At 52.7% G+C, this 20,779-nt stretch overlaps 1 protein-coding gene and 1 long non-coding RNA gene across 6 annotated transcripts in view; one reads left to right on the top strand and one right to left on the bottom strand.

Moving 5' to 3' along the window:
- The window catches only part of Eefsec (eukaryotic elongation factor, selenocysteine-tRNA-specific), a 194,743-nt gene extending 186,032 nt beyond the window's left edge, over positions 1-8,711 (top strand). For 3 of the 4 annotated variants that reach the window (NM_001398914.1, XM_087658810.1, XM_087658811.1), the window contains 1 exon segment: positions 7,651-8,185. In NM_001398914.1, the coding sequence (NP_001385843.1) occupies positions 7,651-7,841 (191 nt within the window). In that variant the 3' untranslated portion in view covers positions 7,842-8,185. 4 annotated transcript variants of the gene reach the window in all.
- LOC120102335 (uncharacterized) overlaps positions 1-20,779 on the bottom strand; it is a 35,667-nt gene that overhangs the window by 9,533 nt on the left and 5,355 nt on the right. Inside the window, exon 2 of one of the 2 annotated variants that reach the window (XR_015686814.1) lies at positions 729-880. The exons of the other annotated variant lie outside the window; for it this stretch is intronic. This is a non-coding gene — a long non-coding RNA (uncharacterized LOC120102335). The remainder of the gene's footprint in view (positions 1-728; positions 881-20,779) is intronic. 2 annotated transcript variants of the gene reach the window in all.

Genomic DNA, 20,779 nt, shown 5'->3' with positions numbered 1-20,779 from the left:
ATTGCAATGAGTATTTTCTCTGACTGGCCCAGAGATCTGTTGCTAGTGGGACACAAGCCAAGCTTTCTGTAGCCAGTCAGATGGCCTTCCTTCAAGGTCCCTTAGATAGCACTTAGCTAATTTCAAGACCATTTTCCCCACATGGGGGCATCCAGTAGCCCTCAGATCCAGCCAACCAACACTTCCCCATGGTGACCCAGAGTGTAGAGGCCTAATTCCCAGAAGTCTCTGAAGAGATGTCCTGAAGCCTGGGCCTCCCTGGTGAAGCAGTGAAAGGACCTGGCGTGCAGCACCAGGCTGCAGTGGGTACTTCATAAGCACAGCCCTGGATATAAGTCCTGCTCCTTGACCATGGTTATGAGCCCTTATCTATCTGAGTAGTGACTCACCTATGGGACACCTGTATGGACTGGCTAGGTGAGAGGCCATGTGAGGTGCTGGCGATAGCAGTGTCAGAAGTGACCTGAGATTGGCATCCCTTGGGCCCACTGAACAGGAGGGAGAGAAGGCATTCAGCCACCAACACACTTTCTTGCAACCCTACCCTGCAGAGGTGACTCAGCTCTCTCCCTTTTGGATTCTCACTACCCACCCACCCCACTTAGCTTTGTTATGGTGCTATCCCCGCTCCTGACACACCTCAACTCTGTCCTTATGCTATCCCCACTGACCTCTCACCCCATCCACCCAGCACCATGGCCTACTGCCTAAAAGGTGTGGACATCTACCTGGCAACTCTGGTTGAGCCTGAAGGGCGGGAACAGATAGATCCAGGACTCCTTCCTTATCCTCACCCCAAAGGGCTCCAAGTCTGGATGAATGTGGCCAGCAGAGTTGGAAGAGTTCTAGTTTTCCAGGATTCCCCTCCGTTGCCTGCTTGCTGCAATCAGAAGATGCATTCGTTGCCCCCAGCCTATGTGGGCTTAGCAGCTGTCTGGAACAGAACCATGCTCAGGAACCCTTCTGCTGGTTGCAGGCAAGCTGAAAGGGCCAACATGGCCCATGCTGGAGTCTCTGAGGAAGGGTAGGTGCAGGAGGAAGACTACCAGGGTACAACACACCTCTTACTGAAAGTCTAGGCAAAGGGCACTAAATCCACTGAGGAAGTCCACCAGAGACTGGAGCTGAGGCAGCTGAAGCATGAGAAAGGACTATAGGAGGCAGGCAACTGGGGTGCCTAGGGACTGTAGACCATCTGAGCACATGTAGGGATCTAGAGATTGCTTTGGGAGAGGCTGAACTGGGAGAGGTGGTCAAGATTTGTTCTAAAAGGATTTTGGACAGCACAAAGGTGAGTAAGCAGAGAGAGGCTTGCAACAGTGGCTGGGAAGTTCACACATAGACTGTGCCATGGCCCGGTCAACAGGACCTGCACTGCAGAGGCCCTGGGATCTTTAAGGAGCATACGTTAACCCTCAGTGTGCACAGGGGCTTGGAGTAGGATTGCCAGAAAGTCCAAGGTTCCATGTTGCACATAAAATGACACTTTGTCAGTGGGGAACCTGGACCTGGGGATTTCTTAGTGCCAACACATGCTTCAAGGAGCTGCATTTACCTCATGGGGTGGCAACCTCACAGGACTGAGTAGTAAGAAGCTAGCCTCAGGTGATTGACAGCTCACCTATGGCTGACAGCGAATATCTCCCCTAGGCTACCCTCCCTCCCATCCCCCAATGGCAAAGCGTCTATCTAAGTCTCAAGACCAAGTCATTTCCTGTCTGGATCAGAGTAATTTTGGTTTTCTTTTTTAAAAAACTAACACATCCTGCTCCATTTTTCCTCCCCACACACCCCAATCTCCAAAGCCCGGCTGCATTGTGACTTCAGTTAACTTGGTGCGGGAATATCTCTGCAAAGGGTCCTTTTTTTGTTTTTGAAGAATTCATTGTTGTTGCTAAGAAGCTTAATATAAATTAAAGAAGGAATTAGGCAATATTAAGACATCAAAATGGGCATGCAGGGCCCATTGCCTCTGTTTCCTCCCAATCAAAGAACTATGTAAGCCATCAAGTGTACTCCAGAGCCTCAGCAGGGACTTGGTTCTGTGGTTACACAGGCCTGTCTGCCACCCCTCCTCTAATTCCTTTTGTTACTGGAACAGCAGAATACAGTTCTGCTTCTTTCTTTAAAAAAATTAATCACCTTATCTCTTTAAAGCAAATTGCATCTTTGTTTACATACATGACCGTTGCAGAGAAGGAAAGAGGGAAAGCAGGGAGCTGGTACCCACAGCTGGAGGGGATAGGCCTGTGTGGCAGGAAGCCCAGGGCCTCACCTACCAACACAGGGCAGGAGGACCCAGTCACTCCCCACACAAGTTCAGAGGGAACCCAGGAGGGGCTTTTCTCCCCAGATCTTCAAGATCTGTCCTTCCGGCCTGTCCCCAGCTAGGTGAGGGGCCGATGACAAGCCAGCTGTGACAGACAGGAGTATCACACTCAGACCCCAGCTTCATCACACAGCTGGATGGAGGAAATACACCTTAGCTCACCTCACCTGGATCCCTGCAAATCCTGTGCAACCAAAGCCTCCTGTGTATGAGGTGGGACTGCCAGACCTGCATTAAGGTCTCTTCCACCTTACCAACTCACTCATTTTTGTCCTGCCTGCTCGAGCCTCATAGCCAGCACCCTGACTCCACCCAAGGTAGTTTCTACCTTTGCCAGCAGCAGCAGCAGCAGCAGGCCCCTGTGCAGAAGCAAGTCACTTCTACTCAGAGTTCAGTTGCACATGGCCCCATGTCTTGTCCAGCTGCAAACCTGTTGAATGTGGACCCTGTGGCCATTCCAGCTGCCGCCCAGCAGTCCTTACCAGAATGCTACCCCAGGAAAACCCCTGAGCCCATTCCCCCTCTGCCCTGTTTCTACAGCCCCTGAGGGGGCTACTGACCCTAAGATGCTTATAAGGGATCTGTTCTCACTGGGGGTTGCCAGCTGCCTTCCAGTGTGAAGGCCCCTCTTCTAGTCTGGCCCCTGACATGAAAGCGACGCCAGCAATTGGAGGCAATTTGCTGGCCTTTGATGGCCACTGCCGGGCGGCACCGCGCTGGGCTTGAAAAACTTCACTTCCCACATTCTTCCCTGATTGCCCAGCAGAGCCAAGATCCAGCAGCCTGCAGCCCATTGTGCCTTTGTGTGGGGCTGGCGCACAGTGAGAAAGGCCAGCCAGGCCCTGGGAGAGGTCTCCATGGGAAGCCATGAGCACTGGTGTCACACGGGGTCACTGCCACCCTCAGTGGTGTCTGGACTCAGAGGAAAGTAGAGCAGGCTCCAGGACTGTTCTAGGACATGATGGCTATGGAGAGTGGGCCTCCTGCACAGAGGACATCATAGCCTACCTCAGCCCAACACCACCCTGCCAGCGAGAGGACCAGTCCAGCCTGATGTCTGAGCCAGACTGTTCTCTGGACCACTTGAGGGCAGACATGTTTTCCCTAGGCCTCACCACTGCCCTGTTCATCTGGGTGGAATGCATGCAGGTGTTTGTGGCATGGAGGGGTTAACATGTAAACGTATGTTATAGAGATGAGTGCAGGTAGGTATGAGTGTGGTATGTATATGGGTAAGTGTATGTGTGGGGTGTGTGCCGGTATATACAGGGCCATAGGACACAAGTGTATGTAGCACGGGTGAGTAATGATACCTGCATATGCTGTGTGATGTGTATATGGGTAAGTGGGTGCATGGAGAATGGCCTGTGGAGGGACATGTAGAGATGCCACATACAGCATTCACATTCCCCAGGAAACCTAGAGGGCTCTGTGCCCAGCAAGAACACCACCATTCACCAGCCTCTGAGGCACGCACTACAGAACCACCGTGAAATAAGGGCTTAGTGGAACTCCTAGGAGTCTGGGGCAGTTGGGCGACATGCTCCAAGGAGCAGTGGCAAAGACTGAATTTAGTAGGTGGGAAGGAACACAGCTCATGGACCCTTGCTTGGTTCCCTGTGCCTTGGTTTGGTGCTCAGAGACAGGAGCATCAGAGAGTGAAGAGGCAGAGGAGGCAGACATGGGCCCTGAGTGAGGACACACTCCTGTCAGTGTAACCAGGTCCCAGGTTCCCATAGGCCTTAGAGGATGTTCTGTGGTGGCAAGGGAATAGAGCTGCAGGAATGGCCAGTGGGAGCTGAGGAGCAGTCCCTGAGCCTGCCCCTTGAAATCTCTGCTCTAGCTGAAGCAGCTGAGTCGGACACTTTGACCTTCGTGCCCATAATGGAGTCCTATTCATGCTCAGCTGCTGGCCTCCAAGTGCCAGCCTGTTTCTTGATCATTCCTTCCCTGCTTGCCTGTGTGCTAGATCATACTGCGGCACATAGTCTCTTGTCTGGGCTCAGGAGTGGGTACACTGTAGGGCCTGTGGTAGGCAGACCTCTGTGCCTAACCCAGGGTTCCTCAGAACCCTTAGGCAGGAAAGTAGAAGAAAGGCACTACATGTCATCTCTTGTGAACCCTGCTGGCTGGGCACATAGCCTTCTGGTCTTTTCTCTGCAGCTTGGAGCTGGTAGGGTTCTTCTGAAAGTTCTGCCTGCTGCATTAAGTTTAGAATACATCTTTTGTATATAGGACAAAGGTCAACTTTGAGTGTCTTCCTCTATTACTGAGCCTAATTTTTTTTTTTTTTTGAGCTACTCTCACTGAACCTGGAGTTCACAAAACTCAGCTAGACTGGTTGGCTAGCAGGCCCCAGGAATCTCCTGTCTTTGCCTCCTAGATAGTAAGATTATAGGTGCACACCACTTTACCCAGCTTCTTACCTGGTTGCTGGAGATCTGAACTCAGGTCCTCGGGCTTGTAAGTTTATTACTGAATAAGCCATCTCTAGCTCCGTGCCCCTAGCACGAGTTTGTTTTTAAATGTTCATTGATCATACTCAGTCCTTCTGAACATCACTTTACTACAGCAAGGGGATTTGTCTCATTGTCCCTCCGTCTTGGGTGCCCTCTAACTGATGCTAGATGTGTGGTTCTCTGGTGCTCAAACACAGAGGGGATCAGACAATCGTAGTCACCAGGTCTGCTCCCATTGGGTGAGCCTGAAGCTCTTCGGTATCTCTGTTCCTCCAGCCCTGACCAGCTGCTCAGGTCTGCTCAGCTCCTTGTGGAGACACCTCTGCACACGGGCCTACCTGGTACATGCTTGTCTGGTCTGCATCCCTGGGAGTTGACTTCTTGGTTGACATTGATTTTCAGGAGCTATCTCACAAGCTATTCCTAAATGCATGCTCTCAGGATTCTTGGACTAGGAATTTGCCTTCAGTCCTGTAGAATCCCAGTAGCATTGACAGGTGGGATCCAGAGTCCTCGTGCAGATCACATGGGTGCAGACAGAAAACTCACAGGAGAGGGACTGGTCACAGGAAGATAGCAGATACTGACCATGAGGTAACAGTCTACCATAGGAAAGACGTGGTGCAGGTGAGGGCCAGAGAGGTTGGGTACAGTGGCCAGGTAGCTAGTAGGCCTGAGAGGTAACACATGAACAGGGACTAGAAGATAGTAAAATAGATGCTCTCAGAGCTCTAGGGAATACATCATCCTAGCTGAGGGGCTGACAAAGCCAGACACAGGACAGGGAAGCTGGTGTTTGGTGGGAATCACTGTGTTTGCCAATGCACATAGGTAAAGCCAGTAGAATGGGGTAGCAAGGTGGGAAACTGTCCTGCCTGAGGGCCCCTGGTCTAAAGATGCAGATACCCTATGCTGCCTGCTGACTCCCCGGCCCAGTCAGCACCTTTCTCCTACAGAACCAAGCATATACTTCATGGACTTGGCCATATCACAGATTCCCTCTGCCTATACAGCCTGCCAGTAATCTCTGTGGTGATCCTGTCATCTGGCCATGAGTCCAGCAGTCTTTTTCAGAGAGCCCTGCATTAGGCACATCAAAGCTGCTACTACCACCCTCCCAGGGACACAGGATCATTTCCTTAAGGATCTTGCTATCTGGGGCTATCTGCTTCCAAGCCTGTTGGCCGTCAGTCCTTCTGAGTCTAGAATGTCCAGGGGACCTGGCTTGGACTGCGTGCCCACTCCCAGTTGCCCACTGACCCTGCAGTGCCCGGTATCTTTAAAAGGAGAGCCCTGGGGAGCTGAGAGGCCTTTGCAGCCTGAGCTGAGCCAGGCTCCTGTGGTAGGCACAGCTCCAATCCCTCAGCATGTATCACCTGGCAAAGGAAGAGGGACACTAAAGACTGTGATGTATCTGCCACATTGCCCCGTGAGCTGTTGGCACAGGTTTTTTTGGTAGACCCTTAATGTTGTTAAGATCGCTATGACGCCAAGGTGACGAAGCTGCTGAATGGCCACAGTATTGCCAATGCCAGACTTACTCTTGCATCCCTGCCTGCTCTGAGCTGATGTGGTATGCACCGTGTGTAACCAGAGCCATCGCAGATGAGATGGGCTGCTGATTGGGCCACACCTGTCTCCTAGCATGGCATAGACGCTCTGGAGCCCTGCACCTCTTCAGCGATCAGACCTCCTGGCACCAGAGAGAGACAGGCCCTTACCATTTGTCAGGGTCTGGTGCCAGCAGGAGGAAGGCCCAGCTCTGATTCAGGGACTCAGATACCTGCAGGCCTGGCACCAGCCCAGGTCCCTATTCTCACTCCAGGCCCTAGGCACCATCTGAGAGGAGGAAAAGCCACAAATGTGGGGCCAAAGATCAGGCTGCTGCCGGAAAACACATATGCCTGTGATCACAGCACTCGGAAGGCAAAGCAAGACTATCTCTGCGTTTGAGGCCAGCCTGGTATACATAGTGAGTTCCAGGACAGCCAGAGCTATACAGAGAAACCCTGTCTAAACAAACAAAAAAAAAAAAAAAAAAAAAAAAAAGGCCCTGTCAGAGGCCCACATGCAGGTGAATTAGAAGATGTCAGGAGATTCCTCTAGGTGCTGGTAGGTTCTAGCAGGTGCAGCCTGAGCCTCTGCCCAGCATCTCATTTACTAACCTAAGACAGTGGAATATCTCAACACAGGACTAAATAGGGTGCTGGACTCAGTAACCACTGCACAGAGTCTGCAGCTGTCAGACACTGTCAGGATGCAGCTTAACTTAAAAACAGCCAAGCTGCTATGCACAGCCCCTCACCGAGGGGTCAGGAGACATCTTCCACTGTGGAAGTAGAAAAAGAAAAGGGAGTTGTGGGTGAAGAAACATTGTGTTGAGCTCTTGAGAATGGCTAGGAGCCCAGCCTCATTCTGGGTGGTGAGGATGGAGGAACCAGCTAGAGACAGGTGATAGACAGTGTCTCCCAGAGCCTGGGTGGGATCCCCACGAGAGCTTCAACCCAGGAGAGCTGATTAAACCTCCCCCTGTTCCCCTGATCACCTCTAGTCTGCTGCGGCTCCCCTCCTGAACACACCTGGAGGCAGAAGACGCTAGAGCCTGCTACAGGGTCAGACTCCCAATACAGTGGTAAGAGGGTATCTCCGTGGTGACCAGGAACTTTAAGTGACATGTCTGGCGGTAGAACAGTTCCCAGAGAGCGTTTGGACCTTAGGGACCAGATGAGCAGCCAGAAGATCAGAGACTTACGCCCCAAAAGTGACTGGCTTGTAGCGATGCTGAGTTGGGGGAGGGCATGGAGCTGGAAGACAAGAACAGACTTGCCTTCAGTGAGTCAGTGACACTTTTATCCCTTGCAGGTGGCCTCAGCCCTGAGTCTAAGAAGATCCTGACACCTACACTCAAGAAGCGGAGCCGAGCTGGCCGTGGGGAAACCACCAAGCAAGAAGAGAGCACTGAGCGTCCAGAACCCATACAGCCTGTGACACTCAGCCTGTCTTTCAAGCGCTATGTCTTTGACACCCAGAAGCGCATGGTACAGACTCCCTGAATGAACCGTCCTGTCCAGCTACAAGCTGTACCACAGTGCCAGATGCCCCCAGACGTGCCTCTACCTCCTCAGTCCTATAGGCAGTCAGCCCCATCCAACTGCCATCCGCACTGTTACTGAGCCCCATTGAGAAAACGTGGGGGAAGTGAAGAGCAGTGCCAGGAGGGCCTGTCACTCCATCCCTGCATCCACCCAGGATAGCAACTAGGCCCATTAGGAAAGCGTCCTAGCGGAGACAAGAACATCGGTCTTCCCCAGTTAGGGAATGTGCAGCCACTCAGCCCTGCCCCAAGTAGCTGGCACCCTCCAACTAGAAATAAACATCCCCTATGTGGCCTAGTGTACCTATAGTCTGCCTGTCTTCCAGGGGAACACCAGACATCGCAGGGTATTGTGTGCATTGGGTTTAAGACTCGAGCTGCTAGGGTCAGCCAAGTGGCTCCTGGGATGTCGTGGATGGACCTTGAAGAATGGAGGCTCTCTGAGCGGCTGAGTTTACTGGGATCCTCTGGTCAGGGGTTAGTACCCTGGGGCTCCATTCTTACACTAGAGATCAATAGGCCCTGGCCTCCAGTTTTGGAACCATGGACTCCCAAGGGTGCTAGACCAGGGGTGGAATACCTGGACTCTCTTCATGCTCTTCTTCAGCCCCAGCACCCTCAGGCTTAGTATGGGGACTGAGACGGGGGCAAGAGGGTAGAACTGACCAATGAGGGAAATCAGAACTTTTCCAGACACCTGTAAGGGGAGCAGATGTCCCACTGTTTCCCAGTTTGGCCTCCAGACAGACATGAAGGCCTCCCTTTATCCCAGTAATCAGTGCATTATGCTTTAATTTTCAAAAATGGCATTAAAAATATTAACAGGGGCAGGTTGTGATCAAATGACTTGGGTCTGTTAAGCCCCAGAGCTGAGGGCAGAGGAAAAGGAGCCAGACCACAGAACACAGTGTCCCTGTAAGTCATGGCCCCTAATCAAATATATCATCAGCCCGCCAAGCCCCTCATTCCTCCAAGAGGCCAGGATGGCAGTGGCTGCTGTTCACTGTCCTTGGCCAGGCCCCAGGCAGCCATAGTCAGGATGGCCTATAGCTGAATGCAAGCTATCAGGCCACTAGGGACAGGCTTCCTCTAGCTGCAGGACTCCATGATACCCTTGCCAATGGCCTGTCAGTTCCTTGGCCTGGGTGTGACCCAGAGGACAACAAATGTAGTGAGTGTGGCCACTGGCATTACAGGTGCTCCTTTCCCAATGCAGCTGAGTTTTAGCTCCCATGAACCCCGCTGCTGTCACCTACATGGGTACCTCAGGGGTGGCTGCCTGCTGCTTGGTCCTGAGCCTCCTGTGCCCTCATTTAGCTTGACCCAGCTCTAAAGACGACCGTGCCTTAAGGACTGGGCCACTGGCTGAGCTTCCCCAACCCCACCCTATTTACCTATTAGGATGCCTGGGGGGAACAGCCAGTTAGAGCCAGTGAGGCCCAGGATTGGGCATGGGCCTCAGGGCAGATAGCCAACCTGGGTAGCCCCTACATCAATCCTGGAAGCAGCAGAGGCCTTCCAGGACTGGTGGCCTCTAAGTGTCGGTAGACAGATGAGCAGGTCTGAATCATTATAGATAAGGAAGCCATTCTGCTCAGTGCAGGGCCTGGACCAACATCCTCCCCTGAACAGAGGCCCTGAAGCTTACTCCTTTTAGAGGTCCTTCAAGTTGGGGCATATTAGCCCTGTCTTCCCTGGTATTATGACTTTAGTCAAGTTCTAGTCTGTACCTCAGGGTCCCCATTATATGAGAGAACCCACTGCTCTGTAGGGTAGATCTGAGGACTTGGGACTCTGCTGAACATTACATTCTGTAGCCTGGGAGAAAGCCAACAGGTATATACACAGTGAAGGATAGAGGCCTATAAACCCACAAGAGGTACTGCAGCCAGCCCCAGCCCTAGGACAGCTCCAGTTCAGCCATTTTCTCCAGGACCTGTATGTGTCCATGTCTATATCCCAGCATCTCTCCTGAAGACTGCTTTCCTTAAAGCCCAGAGCTCAGAGTGAATGAGTGGAGACAACATAGAAGAACTCAGGGTTGAGCACTAGGAGGGGCTGCTCAGCATGTGACCCCTGAATGCTTATAGGACTCTGAGGATGTGTATAAGGCAGGCCTGCCCAGTATGGCCTCAGAACACAACCCCAGAAGAGGCCTTTCTCAGGCATGATATTGATGGAAACCTGAATACCCATTAGTGAGTTAAAGCCAGGGTGTGCAGTCTGCAGGGGCGGCCCAGCCAAGGCAACAGTGGGAGGGGAGCGGTATGCACTGCTAACCAGGACTGGCTATAGGCAGGACCCTCAGCTCCAGGACTCTCCACCCCTCACACAGCCCCAGGCTCCAGTGTTTTAAGGAAGACACAGCTCCAAAGGGCCAGGGCCATTGTAGCCATAGCCCACAGGAACTCACTTGGGATCTGTGCCAAGGGTTAGGGCCCTAGACAATCCCAAACTCCTTGCCATAGTGTGTTTTTGGAAAAGAGGCACCCTCTGGTTTACTGGCTGGCCTGCCTGCACAATATGAAGTCATAGCAGTGTCACAACACAGGCTGGGTGGGGGCAGCATGATTGGCAGGCCCTGGAGCATGGGGCTAATGCACAGCACAGAGATAAGGCTTATCTGGAACCGTCCCTGGAACCGAGACTCTGATGGAAACAGGCTCGGGGTTAATATATTTTTGATAGATAACGGCTGGTAAATGGGAAGGCGTGGAGGCCTGGGGCAGAAGGGGCAGTCTCTGTCCTCCCAGCCAGGCCCATGTGCACCTGGGTACATGCATGTACAGAAGCTCTGGACAGGGCCACTGTTTGGACACCATGTGCTCAGAGTTTGCCTGTCTACTGCATGTGTGTCGTCTGCACAGAAGTGGAATAAAGGAGAGAGGGGCCTGATGTATGTGGGGATGCAGGGTGCTGACCCACAGTACACAGAGCCCAAAGGTGAACCAGCATCTTGTCCAGGACCTGGCAAGACGAACAGTAGGGACACCAGAAGCACCAAACTCAGAGCCCTGAGCCAGGTAGAATCCCTGCAGCTCGAGGGTCAGCCCAGCCCAGGCTTCCTGACCTGGACAGGCTCCATATTGCCAGGTTTCCTGAACACCACTCCTGGACTCCCAATTCTAGCTGGGAGGGACAGCTATGACACTTCTGCCAAGAGACTACAGAGGCGCCATGAACAAGATCTTGAAGAGAGGATGGGAGTTTACCAGGGCAGGAGGGGCTGTTGGGCCAGAAGTACAGGCTCTAACAGGGAGAACTGATAGCTAACTAGAAGAAAGCGAGTTAAGGGTTCCCCAAATCCCAGCCCTCCAGGAGCCCCCACAGGAGCAGCCCTCATTAAAACAAGTAATCACTACACCACTGATAGTAGAGTTAGCCATTAATTAGCTCACCTCAGCCAGCAGCAGGCTTGCCTGCTGGGAGCAGCTGGGCAGCATAGTATTGGGGTAAGGCTGACAGGGAGACTGGAGTGGGGAGGCCTGAGGAAGCCTGAAGAGCAGCAGCAGCGGTGGATTCCAGGAGACCCTTCTTGTACCAGTCAAAGGCCTGGGGGAAGGGTCCCTATAGGGTGGCTCCAGGATAGAGAAGTTTCTGGCTGTGGGAGGGGAAGCAGTTCAGGATGACAGTGGGAAGGGTGTGTGTGGAAGGTTTGGGAACTCAACATGGGTGGTGGAACCTGGATATAAGGACAGAATTGGGTAGGGCAGCAAAGATGCAACTTTGGACGCTAACTGGGGTGGGTCCCTTTGTTCTGGCCCAGCATGACACACAGACCTACCTTTCCTGTAGTCACTAGACTTTGGGAAAGCAGACAGGGCCTTCCCACACGGCCTGTACCCTTTCTTCCACCTCAGCCTGCATGCTCAGGTCCAGCCGGTAAACCTGTAGGTCAGAGGTCCCTCAGCCAGGCTTAGGTGTTGTTGCTCAATACACTATGATCCCCTGACGTTATCATGGTCCTAGAAGGGAGACCAGCAGCAAAACAGTGACTTCCTGCGGCCACAGCTGGGGCCCCTGATAAAGACTACTGGAGCCTGGTGACCCTTTTAGGGACACCCTGTGGGCACCCCTCCCACATGACCACTTCTGGGCCCTGGTTTTGCTTGGCCCTGACATGCACAGCTGCAAGGGACCACGGTGGGTGGGGATTTCTTCCTCTATATGGTTCCCATCAGCACCCACCCTCCCCTGAGCCATAGGGTTCCCTTAGTCTCATGGAGGTAGCCAGAACCCTTTTCCACAGCAGGGCCCCAGGAGGAGACTTATGTGTGGCTCACTCTCAGGCCTCTGCCCTTTACATCGGTCTCTTTCTGCCTCTCTTGGCCTTCATAAGCTGGGCTCTGCACTTGTCATACCCTGAGCCCACGATTCCAGCTCTTGCACAGGACAGTGGACGACCACGTGGGAGGAAGAAGTGTCAGCCTCCCCAGCCAGGCCCACGGGTCTGTCTCTTCCGGAGTCCTTCCCTCTTTATTTTCCATCCTGTAGGCTAGATCTTGGCAGCCACAGTGCCCAAGCTCTACTTCATGAAACAGTGGGACCCCCAGCTAGGGGTCTAGAAAAGCAGAAGGGGACGGACTTCCCAGAGACCCAGGAAAAGGCCCTGAAAAACCCTTTTCTCGAAGGCCTTATGAATTGAACTTAGAGCAAGTTATAGAGACCAGATTTCTAATCCTACTCCACCCTTAAGCCCATTACCCACACAAAACTGTCTGCACCCCATCACCCCTGACCTCCAGCACTAATTTCACCACTATTAAAGCCATCAGTAAGTTCACATCATTGTCACCAACACTATTGTCACCCTGTTGTCCCCACCAGCAGCATCTCTGCCCATGATACACAGACCTGTGAAGAAACCCTGTCACCCCACCCAACCCCCAGTATAGCCAAGAAGACACACTGGCCTCAGGCCCCAGTAAAGAGCACAGCTGTACATGGGGACTCGTCCCACCTGTTCCTTACAGTGTCGGCTCAAGCTGCCCCTTTATCTTGGTCTGTCCTCCCACACTGGTCTAGAGATCCATTCTCAGCATGGTGCCCATCAAGGTGACTGCTGGTGACAATAACCCTTTGTATCCTGTATCTACACGTTTAATTAACCACTTGATGATGAAGACAGAGAGATCGGAAATTTAAGGTTGTCCCCCTCCCTGTGGACTACCAGGAACAGCAGAGATGAGTAGGGCTGGGCTTGGGACAGAAGCAGGGGAGAAGTGATGGGAGCTGACTCTGGGGCTGGTTAGTGGGGATCCAGGTATAGCCTTGGCAAAGGTAGGTGGCTCAGCAGATACAGGGATAGCCTTGGCAGAGGTAGATGGCTCAGCAGAGGTGAGTGGCCTGATGGGAGCAAGCTAAGTAAAATGCCTTCAGTGCTGGATTCTTGAGAAAATGACTAGGCTACTCCAGATTCTGTGCTGGGAAGAGGGGAGAGCCTCAGGCAGCTCCTCACAGGTGCAGGCTGGCGCCACTAGAGGCAGGTGGTGTGGGTGGTGCTGGACAAAACCACAAAGGCAGAGAAAGATGGAGCAACGCCTCTAATCAGATGTGAGGGAAGATGGCTGTGCGATAGCCAGTAATCGTTGCATCTCCCAATTCTTGGTACTTGCCCAGAAGGAAAGAACCATCAGTATGCTGTCTGACCCTGCCCATCACTATTCCCAGCAACCCCTGAGGGGAGATGGCCTTCTCCAGGCCTGGCGTCAGCTAGGTCAGACCACTTGCAGATAAGGTCTCCTCTCTGGGATTCAGGTGGCTTGCTAGCCTCCATGAGATGGAGAAAGGCTTCATCCTAGACTCCGCCTAGCCCCAAGGACAACACAGATCAGAGGCCACAGAGTGAGCCTGTGGCATGGACAGGCAGTGGGCCACCGATAAGAGAGACAGTTGTCAGAGTCATGGGGACCACTGATAAAGCAGACAAGCATCTCCCGGTGGCCGGAAGGTGCTGGGAGGGCCAGTATGGGTACCCACATGGGTAGACATGCTGGTTAAGGGCAGGGCCCATCCAGCCTCAGCAGGCAGCTGCTGTGTAAACCCAGCCTGGAAAAGAAACCTTGCCGGGGTTGTTACCAACCTCCAAGTGGGTTTCCCAGGGCTCCCCAGCATTCCAGATCCTCCCCTCAGCCCAGGGCAGCAGCAGGGGAGGCCCTTAGCCGGAGCAGTCCAGGTAAGGACAAGTAGCCAACACAAAGAGAACCTAGGAGGTTGGGGCTGCTAGGGTGGTAAGGCCCTGTCTCACATGGGACAAGCCTGGGGTGTGTGTGTGTGTGTGTGTGTGTGTGTGTGTGTGTGTGTGTGTGTGTGTGTGTGTGACACATAACTCTCACTCACAAACTCATGATATCCTGCAAGATGTCCTCCCCTTGATTCCCTCCTCGCTGAGTCCCAAAGGCCAGGTGAGAGATCTATGATACATTGTCTAGTGAGGGTCAGGGGCACTCCTGAGGCACCCTTGAGTATGCAGGTAGGCATTAGGCCCCTTGGGAGAGCACCTGTCAGCCATAAGGTATTAAGGCTGACAGCATAGCTGGCTTGTCTCAGGCTCTGTTCTAGGTAGGGCTTGCTGGTCACCAGTCCAGTTTCAACCCAGGAACACACACAGTTGAGGCCCAGAGATAGAGGAGACCCTCACGGGGCCATCTGAGATTGCGTGGCCTGGGGACTCTGCACCCAGTCTAAATGAGTCCAGGGTCCACACTGGACTCATGTGTTTTGTTACCTTGCATATGTGTGCATAGGAGCATCCTGAGTCACACTGGACAATAGTCCCTCTCACTGGGACCTAGTCAGCTTCACGCTAGGGTGTGGGGGTCAGTTCCTCTCACTGGGACCATCCTGTTTTACACTGAGGAGGGACAGTCCCGCTGTCCCTATCCTGCATTATACTGGGGGAGGGGAGTCCCTTTCATTGATACTCTTCATGTGGGGTGGGTGTTAGTCCCTCTCATAGCCCCAGCCATGCTCCTACCTTGTGTATTCCACACTCACAGTGAGGGAGGACACAGTACATCACTGTTCTGCTGAAATATGGGACAGGATCTGTGGCTAGGGCTGCAGAGCTACTGAATGGTATTGTGACACTGCATCGGTCACTTGTTCACCACAAAGGGAGGAGCAACACCTACCCAGAAAAGGCAGCTGTCTGTGGATGCAACACCACAGTCTCCGCTCTACAAGAACCGGTTGAGCCATGTCTGTCTTCTATGACACAGTATGTGCAGTGGTCAGTGTGCATCTTAACCAGTCCGGGTGTGTGAACCCGTGACCAGCTAGAGACTCTTATCCCTACCTTGGGTCCTCAGCCATCCTACCCAACACTTGCTCTCTGTTCTTCCCAGAGCTGGAGTGCCCACCTGGGGACACGTATGTCCCATCCTGCCCCCTGCTCAGCCTCTTGAGAGCAGTCCTCAAGTCAGTATCTATCCTACCCCAGACCCTGTCACAGAGCCCACACCCAAATAATTTTAATGTCTGTGAGTGTTTGGTCTGCATGTACCACATGCATAACTGGTGCCCACAGAAGAGGGAATCAGTCTCCTGAGACCAGAGTTACACACAGTTGTGAGCTACCATGTGGGTGCTGGGAATCTAATCTAGGTCCTCTACAAGTGCAACCAGTGCTCTTAACCGTCGAGCCATCTCTCCATCCCCCTCCTTAAATGTTTTGGGTTGCATTGCCAGTCCCCCCCCACACACACACACACAGTGGGTGTTTTAGGACTGTGCTAAAGCCGTAGGTAAAGTACACACTTACTCTATCTATCCCCAGCCATAAATAAGTAACAAAACATGAACCTGAGCCTCCTGCTGCCTCTCTCATCAGACAGCTGATAACAGCCACCTCACCACTCTCCCCAGTCCAGCAGCGCACCTCACCCAGAAATACATCCTGCAAGGCCCTAGACTTCCAAGGCCCAGGTGATCTGGCCTGTGTCCTGACTGGTTCACTACCAGCCTGGGCATCTCCATGTATCCTCGCCCTCCTTGGCTTCATTCCCCTGATGGTCAGTTAGATCATCCAACGTGTTCAGACTGCTCTTTGCTCTCCTCACTCGTTCCATGCCCCGTGGGATGAGGCTTTCTGTCTCTCTCTGCTACCTGACCTAGTGCTGGGCAGAATCCACAGCAGGCCAGGGGCGGGGGATGGGGGCACACACCGTAGTGCCTGGGATGCAAAGACCGCTTGAACTGGCTAGTGATGAGTCTCAGGGTCCCTACTGGGCACGCATCCCTGAAAACACATCAGCTTCCTTCAGGATGCTACCATTTGGCCAGCCTTGACCAACAGGGCAAGGTGCAAGCTGAATATTCACAGCCACAGCCACATCTACAGCTCCTCCTTTCCTGTTGGTGATCTCTGTGGACACATGCCCCACCAGTCCAGTTCCCAACAGACACCTGATGCCATCCTACCTTCCATGGACACCATGATCCCCAGGCCCTCCTGGACCATATCCACAACCCCATTGCTTCTCTGCTGCTCAAAAGCTAAATTCAATTCTCTTAGCCTGACAGTTAAGGTTGGAGGTTATGGCTAGAGCCCACTAAGCTGCCTAGACCACCACTCTCCCACTGCCATACTTGATCCTTGCCAGACTCTCCTATTCCCTTCCTGCTGTGCCCACAGCCCCAGCCCCAGCCCCATCTGTCCAGTGTTCCTGCACAGGCTCACTCTCCCTCATATGCCACACTACTTCCTCCTGCCTGCCCTGGATCCAGGGGAAGGACAGCTAACTCCAACTCAGCAGAGAGATGACCAGGACTGAGGCCAGGTGCCCAAAGCAGCTAAACTTGTTCTCTCCTCACTACTGCTTCACCTAGCCCCTCCCCATCAGCCATAAAATTGAGCCAGGTGTCCCCAGTTCTACCCAACACCCGAACTTGACCCAATACCTCAGCCCTGGCCAACAACCTAGTGGCCCGACACTCCCTTTCTACCCAAGCTCCTAGCTCTACCTAATACCCCATTCCACCCAACATTCCACCTCTGCCTGGCACCCAACTCCATGGAGCACCCCGACTCTATCGAACATTTCACCCAACACCCCAAATTTGCCCAGAACACCAGTTCTACCCAGCTCCTCAACTCTGTGCAGGATGCCATTCTGCCTAGCACTTTCTACTCTCTCCTCAGTGGCTAAGACACTCACAAAGTGCCTGGGGTGGACCCTTCTGAAACTATGGGACATGGACCTACTGAAGGTCACTGAGGACACCCAGAAGCCAGCAGGGAGGGGCTAGGGCTGGGGGAAGCTTTGAGAGCATTGCCTGTCATCCTGCAGAAGACCAGGCACTGTGATAAAAGACAAATGGGCAGGGGAGGGGAGAGAGAAGGATGCAAGGGTCTCTGCTCCCATGCACACACGACTGTTCCCTTTCAGAGACCCCAAATGGGTTTCACAACGATAGAGAGCCTGCCCCTCAACAGTTCTCTCTTGCAGCCACCATGCCTGACTTTGTCAGCCAACAAGCCTGACCTCCACTAGGCTATTCTTCCTTGAGGAAAAGACCCTCATCTAGCTCCCAGTTTCTTAGCATCCTTGCCGTCTCCCTTGCAGCACTGGTCTCTGTCCTCAAACCTTTGATCTAACTGGTTTTTAACATGGTTGACAGTGTCATGTGTTGGTTAGGAAGTAGAAAAACCTGAAGAAAGGGCATGTACAAAATGATTCACTGCAAGGCAACCAGGGACTGCCACTCAAAATGTCCAGAAATGGTGAGGGGAGGGGGTACTCAGACTGCATTTGAAGTGTTACCCAGGCAACCTTCTAGGGGACAGAGATGTCTGTGCATCACAGAGGTGTGTGTCATCATGGGGAATCCATGCTCACGGCTACATAGTTCCCACTTCTTGATGGACGTGTTCCATTCAGTCCAGAGGGTAGGAACCAGGGTGTGTACAGTGAAGCCCTGGCTCCTTCCTATGGCTGCCTCCGTGCTGCAGCTCTGGAACCAGGGCTTTATCCCTGTGCCCAGACCTGGCTTGGGAGAAAGCAACCTAATCCAATGTAGAAAAGGACACACACACACACACACACACACACACACACACACACACACACACACACACAGGGGGTTGGGGGACAACAAGACGAAACAAAGAGAACGGATAGGTCAGGACCCACAAGGCAAGGAGAGACCAGGCCACTCTGATTGCCTGTACTGACTGCAATTAAAGCCTGTAATTGATTCCCTCGATGGGGACCATTTCAATGCAGAGAATTAAGGTTTTCTTCCAAGATAGAAATAAAGATTAATTTGCAATTTCCTTCCTCGCTACACTTGTGAGAACAGCCACTGCCTAGAGGAGCTCAGTCCCGCAGGTGGGTAGCAGGCCTGGCCTCATGGACAGGGCCACAGAGCAACCTGGAGGGCTCCAGATCTGTCTGTGCCAGGCTCAGATGGAGAGGCCCACCTATGCCGTGTATTCAGACCAAGGCCTCCGAGGGTTTGGGCTTTGGCTTTTAACTAGCCAGTGGTCTTGAGGAGGTAAAAGGCTTGGAGAGACTACTGAAAGACTATTCATGGACTGACCCAGGGCTCTAACTGTATATGTAGCAGAGAATAGCCTTGTTGGGGCACCAGTGGAAGGGAAAACCCTTGGTCCTGCCAAGGCTGGACCCCCAGTGCAGGGGAATATGGGGGGCAGTAAGGGGGATGGATGGGGGAACACCCATATGGGGGAGGGGAGGGGAGGGGAAGGGGGCTTATGGACAGGAAACCGGGAAGGGGAATAACATTTGAAAGGTAAGAAATATATCTAATAAAATTAAAAAAGAAAAAAAAGAAAAAAAAGGCTTGGGGAGGAATCAGAATCAGCAGGGGCCCCTCTGCAAGAAATGGCCGACAGGAGTAAGTGGAGAACTGTGCATGCTTTCCTCACCTCCCTGTGTGCATCCCAGATCAGCCCAGCACCTCCCACCACCTTGGCCCAGCCCCTTGAGATTAGCATAGCCCTCCATCCCTCAGAGTCTCTGTCCATTATGGGGCCTTGCAGAATACCTGAACCCCATCCTGTCTCCTTATGTTGCTCAAGGTCCATCTTGCTCAAGGGGTTCCCAACTGTACACACAGGTTACTACCAAGGGACTTGGCTTTCCTGACTGTTTTGGGGTGACTTGTGGGTGACTCAGTGACCAGATGGTAGAAACAGATTTATAAGAAGGTCTCACATTCCCGCTGCAGCCTGGCCTGCAGTCTCCCCTCTGCAGGTACGAGGCCCATTGTCCTCCTGAAACCCTCTGGATCCCTCCTGTAATCCTACATAGCCCATCCAGGGAACCCATCCAAGTGTTCCCTCCTTCTCTGCCTTTAGCTCTTCCTCAGAGGGTACTAAAGCCATCATAGAAATGAGAAAATATTAGTATAACATGAAGACAGGCCCAGACCAGACTGTGACAGCTCTGCTGGGTCCTAACCCTGCCTCTGTGCCTGAAGAGCCACCTGACCCATGTTCCTGGGCTGCACTGAGCCTTTTCCTTGCAGGTCAGTTCTGACTCCCTCAGAACTCTGGGCTGCAGAGGGCAGGGAGCCAGGTCCCAGCCTCAGGATAACTATACAGGAGGGTGTAGGGGCCAGTGGTGCCTCGGTTTCCCTGAAGAGCACCATAGTTAGAAGGGTTCTAACTTGAGGTGGGCTGGATGTTGCAGGCCTCTGTGTTTAGAAAGAAAGTCAGCTAGTGGTCTGTAGCAACAGAACGGTTACTAGGGTTTGGGACAACATGGCCAGATACCTTTCACACCAGAGATGGACCTTGAAGCCTGTCCACCGTGGATGGAGGTCGGCCCAGCCCCCACACTCTGACTTTTTTTTTACTGATAATTAGACTCGAGTTTTCTGAGCTTTTGCCTGGGCTGGGCCAGCTATGCCCCTGTGTGAGCATTGGCCACTCCTGGGGAAAGTAGGCTGAGTTATCCCCATATGAAGTCCCAGCATACAAAACTTCAGTCTCATCAGACCTTCTGAGGACAGTGATAAGAGGGAATGGGTGCTGCCCCGGCTCCCAGCAGCCAGCAGCCCCTGATACCTTTGAGACTCTGTGGCTGGCTCTCACCTCTACATCCACCATGGCTTCCCTACAGACACAGGAAGGCCTGCCTGGAGCAAGTGCTTCACCTCTCTGGGCCCCCGCAACTGGAATTACTAGTGGACCCTGCCCTAGCGGGTAGAAAGGCGAGCGAATGGGACCCACAGCAGACACACAGTAACTGTTTCATATCCGGTGCGGCAAAGCTGAAAAGATTTACAGAGTCCCTGTCCCCAAATGGAAGTGGCCTGCCCAGCTGGCAGAAAGTCCCAGGGACAGAATACAGCACAGGTGATCCATAAAAGTACCACAGCCTGGATTATCATACAGTATGACATGTGTGTGAACTGTCCAGAACAAGCAGGGAGATAGTGAAAGAGGGTGGTGGGAGGGGATGTGGGGTTATTTTCAGGGTAACAAAAATGTATTAGAATTTACTGAGGTAGTGTACACTCAACCCTGTGAACACATTAGGACCCAGAGATTGGACATTCTGAAAAAGTTTCATTGGAGTGTGTGTATGTGTCCACACAACAATGTGCCATGGCTTAGGTATACGGAGGTTAGAAGACAACTTACAGTTGTTTACTATTCTTTCCTTACAATGTAGATCCCAGAGATCAAACTCAGGCTGTCAGACTTGGCAGCAAGCACCTCTACCTACCGAGCCCTCTTGCTGGCCCAGAAAAGTATTATGGGAAAAGTGTCTCAATAAAGCTTCGAAAAAACAAAAACAGGGCTGGAGTGTAGCTCACTGACCAGCAAGGTTCTGGATCCCTTCCCTGGCACTGGAGAAAATTAAATAAGACCCAGGCGTGGTGCATACCTATGTATGATCCCTGGGCTGCAGAAACTGAGGCAGG

Source organism: Rattus norvegicus, chromosome 4, assembly GCF_021556685.1.
Source record: "Rattus norvegicus strain SHRSP/BbbUtx chromosome 4, alternate assembly SHRSP_T2T, whole genome shotgun sequence".
In the NCBI taxonomy this organism is placed as follows: domain Eukaryota; kingdom Metazoa; phylum Chordata; class Mammalia; order Rodentia; family Muridae; genus Rattus; species Rattus norvegicus.
The sequence above is the reverse complement of the archived record's forward strand: the minus strand, read 5'-3'. Positions and strand labels throughout refer to the sequence as shown.